This window comes from Orbicella faveolata, unplaced genomic scaffold, assembly GCF_042242905.1.
Source record: "Orbicella faveolata isolate gen_17 unplaced genomic scaffold, um_ofav_v1 contig_26, whole genome shotgun sequence".
Taxonomy (NCBI): Eukaryota; Metazoa; Cnidaria; class Anthozoa; order Scleractinia; family Merulinidae; genus Orbicella; species Orbicella faveolata.
In genome coordinates, this window is record NW_028301554.1 from 19,717,750 (window position 1) to 19,725,565 (window position 7,816).

The 7,816-nt window shown below is 37.5% G+C and overlaps 1 protein-coding gene across 2 annotated transcripts in view; it reads right to left on the reverse strand.

Moving 5' to 3' along the window:
* Positions 1 to 7,816, reverse strand: part of LOC110066650 (chloride channel protein D-like) — a 44,340-nt gene that overhangs the window by 23,237 nt on the left and 13,287 nt on the right. The window contains exons 1-5 of one of the 2 annotated variants that reach the window (XM_020773878.2): positions 4,503 to 4,844; positions 3,331 to 3,452; positions 2,268 to 2,301; positions 1,462 to 1,542; positions 633 to 808 (exon numbers count right to left, since the gene is read on the reverse strand). In XM_020773878.2, coding sequence (XP_020629537.1) covers positions 633 to 808; positions 1,462 to 1,542; positions 2,268 to 2,301; positions 3,331 to 3,452; positions 4,503 to 4,715 — 626 coding nt within the window. In that variant the 5' untranslated portion in view covers positions 4,716 to 4,844. Of the gene's footprint in view, positions 1 to 632; positions 809 to 1,461; positions 1,543 to 2,267; positions 2,302 to 3,330; positions 3,453 to 4,502; positions 4,845 to 7,816 lie in introns of those variants that run through there. The other variant, XM_089296069.1, reaches the window with a different exon arrangement.

Genomic DNA, 7,816 nt, shown 5'->3' on the forward strand with positions numbered 1-7,816 from the left:
TGTTTCTATTATTACAGGGTTCGTACCCTTTTTCAGAAACAAATTTCCAGACTTTTCCAGGACTTTTCCAGGACTCAGATTGATTTTTCCAGGACTCTAAAATTCACATTAACCCTTTCACTCCCAAGATCTTAATGTTAATTCTCCTTACTGTCCGCCATACATTTCATATTTTTGTACTTGAGTTTAACAGATTTCCAGAACTTTCCAGGACCAGGAGCCCTTTTCCAGGACTTTCCAGTCCTAGAAAATGCCACAATAAAATTCCAGGACTTTCCAGGGTTTCCAGGACCCGTACGAACCCTGTATTATTCTCAAACTCATTAATAATTCATCACGTTTAAACACAAGAGATCATGACTGTGACAGTGTTTGGAATTCTGATCTTAATTTGCATGGATTTTTGCGATTCTATTTCTCCATTTTCTAATAGGTGGTTAGTTTCCATTGAGAAGATATATAAAACACTCAAGACAGTGTTTGACCACATTTCCAAACACCTCATAGCTCATTAATAATACACCACTTTGCAACACATTTTCAACTCTCTTCCTGGTGTTTGGAAATGTGGTCAAACAACGTCTTTCATGTTTGAGATATTACTTAAAATTAACAACATATAAGCAACATACCCAAGATGAATCATGGGACCTTCTGGACCAATAGGAAGTCCCGCACCAACTGCACATACACAGGAAAAGAACTTGACTAACATAGTCTTGAAATTAAATATATGCCGCACCACAGTTCCATTCAAAAAACCAATTAGTTCAGGAATACCAGAACCTCCAGCTGAAGGCCGATAGTACTGTCAGGAAAAACAAGTCATGCTTAACTAAACTTTTACTTAATATTTAAAGGCAACTTGCATCATTAGTCCTTTAATGCCCAAATCAAATTTTTGAAATTTTGATCATGTACATGTAATGAGTGCCCTTAAAAAGGCCTTTTTAAACTAAAATGTAAAAGCATGAGAAGAAAGATATATGCAAAAGAGATATCTGAAAGAAAGTGTCCAAAAACATAAAATAGGTAAAGGAACAAAATGTTATGTTCTAATTTAAAAGAACAGGTTATTGTTTTGGTTTCAGCTTTGAGTTATTGTCTTCTTTGCTATTGTTCTCAATGTACCTCTTACAAGGCAGACAATAATTCCAAGCCATAGCCAAAACAATAGCCTTAGACTATTCTTTTGAACTAGTACTAACATTTGTTCCTTATTTTAAAATATGTTTTTATATTTTTTCTCATATCTCTCATCCTGTATTTTGGCATCTTAGTTTTTAAATGCTCAAGGCTGGAAGCCAAATGCTTACGTTTTCAAATTCTTGACCACAGAATATTCTTTTCATTCCAGATGATTTGTAAATCCTGGTTGCTCTTCCATTTTTAATCAGATATACCTTAACTTAACAAGTTTTTTACTGAAATGGGATTTATAAAGACATCAACATTACTGACCACAATTGGAACAGAACTGGCTATGACAAATAAAACACTGTATCCAATAACCCAGACCCAAGCCAAACCATAGTCCCGATCCTACAAGACAAAAAAACAGAAATATATTATTTTACCTATGTCTACCCACAATAAATTAAATAACTTGCTATCATACATTTCTTATATAGTAACAGTTCAGTATGCCTGCCTATATGATTGTAGCAATATTTAATCCTTGTTGATTTCAACTGATTTGCTCTTAAATTTAAACTTCATGTCCAAATTTTATTTAAACTCAAAACAAATTCCCATTTAAATTAAATATCTGATTTGATTTTTTTTAAATTTAATTTATAGTTTTTAGTGAAATTGATTCAATACTAGTTTATATTATTGTTTAAACTTTTCGCACAATTTTTATTAATAATCTTTTTATCTTTAATTTTAAACTTTTAAAATGCCTTTAAACCTTATAATTTGCAATATTTCTTTAAACTGCTTAAGTTTGATTTAATCCTTTTTATTCATTTAAATTTAAACTTTCAAAATTCTATGTGAACTTATGTATTTTTACTAAGTTTAAACAGGACTTTGTTTTGGATTTAAATAAATTATAATTATTACATTAAATTTAAATGCAAATGAGTTTAAAAAAAACTAAACGTCAACAAGGATTAAATATTGCTACATATGGGCAGGCATAGTAGAGTTTTATTTTCCAAAAAAACACTCCAAACAATTCTAAGGTGTAGCCTGCCTGCAATTGCAAAAGGTTTTGACAAAATCCCAAACAACACTTAAATGATCATTTTATGCAGATGTACCTCAATAAACTCAGAAGCCTTATCCCACTTCACCCTGCAAATTAAGTGTTTATCAAAAAAATTCTATTAGAGATAATAAATTATTTATAATGGTAATAGGACTGAGTGGAGTCCAATTTGGTCTGTAATCATACAAGTGATTAACAAAATCGGACGACCACGAAGTGGGAGTCTGATTTGTTAATCGTGAGTATGATTACAAACTGAATGGGACGACGCGAAGCCCTGTAACCGATTAATCAAAACTATGACAAAATTTGAGAAATGAACAAACCATCGATTGAGCGCTGAACGATTAAACATCGTTATGAATGCTGAAAAACACAGCAGTTTACTCAACAAAGTGCACCGCAACAGCGCACGCAAATTGACGCGTACTGTCCAATTGCAAGCATGACGCGTACACTGTCCAATTAATGCTCAAATCTGGCTGCTGATAGCCAATCACGTTTGAGAATTTTGTTATAGTTTTGATTATATTCTTAATTAACTCTATGAAATGTTACATACAGCAGAATCCTAATTTTTTAAGCCTTCTGTTCAAGGAAACAGAAATTGGTTTAAAAAATCAAGCGAAGGGAGAGAAACAACTTTTGGTTCAAGTTACTGGAACGTTCAACAAAAGGAGACTTTGAGAAATCAGGATGCCACTGTACATTTATATCACTGTGATATCATTGTCAGTAAAGTACTGGTGTAGCACACTGGCAAGTGGACTGCTGGCAGTCTATTTTTACCTCAAAATTCAGCAGGGTTTATGAGGCAAGACACTTAAGCTTAAAGAAGAATGGATGGAACGAGACATGGGCATGTCTCACCTCATTCCCCATTTGGCCATACCACCCTTTTGCATTTGCAATGGTTATGCACTCATCTAAGTGACCCTTGGAGAAAAAAACTGGCTGCCAGACGTCTAACTATTTACTAGTGAGATTCCCATCATGGGTGTGTGTCTGCATTACCATGATGATGACTTGGCATGAAGCTGACTTGGTTAGAGGGTCTTTGTGAAAAAAGAGAGATTGCTAGCAAAAATCAATCAAATTTGAGTGTAGTTACATACTCTGCTATAACATCAATAAGTTGATGCATAAGGAAGCCAATGAATCCAACAGAGAATCCTATCATGCCCATCATTACCCATCGATCCCAATCCAGTCGTGATGGCTGCTGCTTGAGCCAGTTCTAGAATTTGTAGGTAAATAAACAAAAGTTAAAATACTTACAGTAACTACAATATTAAAAAATAAGGTTTTATTACTTCTTGCAAGGCGTAGGTTGTATCCACATGTTCCTGCCACTACTGCAATTCTAACACAGTTCTACTTTCTTGTTTTGCAAAGAGCATTTTCAGATCATTACACCTGCCAAACAACCAAACCCTTCCTCAATATTCTATGAGTGCATACCTGAACAGTCCAGATGGTTACACACTAGGAGGTGACTTGTCGATAATTTGTTAAGATTGCACTAGAGCCGAATGGAAGAACCCATTTAAGACTGCATGCAGATGCTTCCAAGCTTATCACACAAGATAGGTGCATCAGCAGCAACATTTTCAAAGTAGTGGGTCTAAGATACTGGTATCCCAATTTGGCCAGGTAAGTGGGTCCCAGGGCCATGGATTTATGTCGTCATACAAATTTATTCTGAGATTGGCTAAACCATGAAAAAGAAGGCAGTTCAGCGGAGTTGTCGCAAAGTTTTGAAGAAGCTAAGGTGGCATTTTTGCTGGAGTAGGTGGCTGACTTTGCCATCTTTCTTCTAAAGATTATGAAGAATAATCCAGCAGAGTGGCCAGCCGATATCAAACAGTAGACAGTGATTTTTGTTGGTTCCAAGCTACTTTTGTCAACACAGATTTCTCTCTTTTCCCTCTCTAAGCAGGTTTTAGTGGGGATAAGTGTTGCATGACAACCCAAGTAGACTGTCTGTACAATCTATTAAGCTTACATGTAGCTTATAAGATTCGAGGGATGTATGGAAAGTAAGGTGCAAGAAACTGTCATAGTGAAAAATTAGTTGGCAAGTGAAGTTATCAACTAATTATCAACTTGAAGTTGGTGATATCGAATTTGGATAGCTGTTGATAATTAGCGAAGAATCGTTTAGTTAAGCTTAATTGATTTTCAATCAAAATGTATGGAAGAACCATTAAGTGTCCTTGCCTTCCCTCTCTCACTCAAGTAACCCGCAGTTCTCCAGTTCATCAAAATCATGAGACCCTCGACGCACCTTGTAAACAGCACTGTGAGGAGGCAGATAGTCCACACTCTCGAATGTACCGAGCTTTTCCCTCTCTTCTTCCGTGTAATGATGATTTACATAGCGACTTTCGAACTCGCGTCCTTTTTGGAAGAAACTGGTTTGAGTTTCTGTCGGCAGAGTATCTTCGTCCGCGTGCGAAGATGACGCACCGTATTTGCTTGCATTTCTCCTCAATGCCATTTTGTGCCGAAAGGAAAAGGGAGCGAAGAGCTCACTGGAGGCGGGAGGTGTGCACTACAAACTTTGTTGTTGTCCGAGAACAAATCGATAGCCCGAATGTTCCCGATTACTCACGAATACCCAACGATTGTATACCGATACTAAACAGAAGAACTAACAGAGGCCGGGACGCCGCGCACATGTCAAAACAGCAATTAATTATGCACTGTTTTTTGTTGGTTATGTTCTTGGGCCTGTGTTTCTGGTATCATTTGCTCCTTCCACGCGTCGGCCACCAGTTTTTATAAAGTCGAGGAACAGGTTAGCATAACAGGACACACGAAAAGGTACAAAAACTGAAACTCGTTGAAGACACGGTTTTTATTTTCGTTTACCCTAACTTCCGAAAGAAACGTCCCCCTCCCCCCTCAAAGTTGTAACCTCAACAGGCTATATTGAAAATACCTGGCCCTGGCTGTTCAAAGCATGGATAACGATATGTACGGTTTAAATCATTCCCAGACGAAAGTGCAGCGTGAGTAAGTAACTTTATTTAACCAGGGTAGCCCATTCAGCAACGAGGCTGGTATCCATAGGGCCCCTGGGGAATAAGGATCTGTTATAAATATTTGTCATACATACTTTATTTGCCATGTAAATCTTCAGTTAAGCTATGGTGATTCGTCTGCCGGATTGAGTTTATTAACATCAGCATCCTTTGAACAACTCTGTCCATATGTCTATTTTTGATGTGATACTAATTTTAAAGACAATACATCACCCTACCCTGATGTGATTTCTTTTCTTCTACGTAAAGGACAAAGCCGAATGATTCCTCACAAGTAGCATTCAAAACAAATGACAAAAAAAAACCTGGACAGGTTGACCCACAGAAGTACACGTATCACTTCAAGTACCCCTTCATGATGGCATCACACCAATGTACGACACCTATCCTTTCATGTATTAGTTCGTTCGTTCGTTCGTTCGTTCGTTCGTTCGTTCGTTCGTTCGTTCGTTCGTTCGTTCGTTCGTTCGTTCGTTCGTTCGTTCGTTCGTTCGTTCACTCTCTACCCTCCATTTTCTCTCTTCTTTCATTTTTTCTTTTTTCTCGGTCAACCAGATGAAATTTGCTCCAAGACCACTCATCTTTCAAGTCTTTCAAAGCCGGATATTTTGCTAGCTAATTCTAAACTAATCCGTGTTTACTACTCATATAATTCAAGTAGTTCGTGCATGGAACAGGGTCCTTACTGAACAGTGCCGGAATGCCTCACTAAAAGCCTATTTATAGTCAGACATATAGCAGTGTTTTTTCGTCATTTGAACCAAGCGACCAAGTCTCAGTTTCGGTGAGATAGTATCCTCTTACAAGTTCCTGGCTGCAGGGCTATAGGTGAAGTGTGATTAGTGCGTCGTACGTGAAAGGAAATCCTTGAAAGAACGTGAAACGGTATATCACGACCTCTTATCAAGCAACTTCCTCAAGAACATGATGACGTGCAAAACAGAGCAGAAACGTATAGGATTTCATGAAGGCCTGCTAAATTTGCGTAAAAATAGCGTTTTGTTTTTGTGCCTACGAATGGGTGCCTTAGGTACGTGTGCTAATTTTGAGCAACTTGTAGACCGTCGGGACCATGTTTATCGGGAAGGTTTACCATGTTTACCAATAGTCCTTGAACTTGATGAACGTAACGGTAGAACATGACGCTACTCACAGGCCAAGTCAGGGGCCCAAGTGAGATAACGCCCTTATATAATCTACCAGTGTAGGTGCTGCGTCAAAGGGTATGATTTTGAAACAGTTTCATTTTGAAATAAGATTCTATAACATTCTGGCCTGGAATTGGGTATCTCTTAAGTTTGCCATTAAAATTTTGGGCAATTTGAAGCCCTTCTCAAATATTTAACTCACGGTCATGTCTGGGAGAGGTGTACTAAGTGAAGTCAGTGAAAATGCTGCTAATGTAAGTCTTTGCATAGAAATCTACGACAACAGATGACAGGCCTGGGACAAGATCCTTGGTTTATTTCTCATTTGCATGAGGGACTCGAGAAAGATTTATCGTGGTTTTCGATCCATTTATTCCCTAGCGAGACCAAAAAAACTGTGATTCTGAAAATCTACGAAGATTTGAAAAGATTGAAAATATACACAAAAAGACTTTGTATTGCCTAATGAAGAACCTTTAACGTGTAATTCCCAACGGAACAGGAAGCGGGGTGAGTCCCACATGATCGTTTTTGCCTAGCTCAGGCAAAATTGTTTTCAGATAGCCACGAGGTCAGGAAAAAGTTTCAATCTTGGTTGTATGAAGGCTTCTGTCCCACACCCGCTCTGGCGGTCACCTGTTTGACACAACGTTAACAAAGTTATTTTCCAAGCGGGGACACGCAGCGTAAAGCTTGGTAATATGGCTAAAGCAGCGAGAAAATCTTTCGTAAAAATGTTTAGCCGAGATGATGATGGGCTCCTGATAAAATTCATTTGTTTATTTTTTAACCCCGGCTTTCAGAGCCTTGCGTAACAGCGTTGTCGGCAGTCAAAGGGAGCTTCACCGAAAAGGCATGAAAAATATTGTAAAATTCCCAAATTGCTTTTTCTGGCAGGAAATTAGATTTATAAGAGATCTGTCAAAGGAAGAGAAGCCAGGTCACCTCCCTTTTTCTTTAACTGAAACGAGTGCGCTTTCATCAATCCGCTCGATCCCTAACAAAAGAGCATTTCATATCGTTATCATGTCAAACTAGTTGCAGTTTTCCTCAATCGATATGAAAAGGCACTAAATTTTTTTTATTCAAGGATACTGTTATCCTAATTCTCTAAAATATGCTTCTTTCATGCTTTTTTCACAAAGCATCAAATAAACGTAACCTAACAGTTTTTTTTTTTAAAAACTGAAACACACGGGAAGTTTAAACTTCCCGTGTGTTTCAGTTAAACTCACAACCAAGCAGGCATAAGAAACTTTATTATTCTTTACAACCAGGCGCGCATGAAAAACATAATTGTTCTTTACAACTGACTAGCAAATAAAACATTGTATACAGGTTGGACTATTCTTGATCACATGTAACTATTCTAATTAAGGGTGAAAAAATATCAGCCCAAACAATGT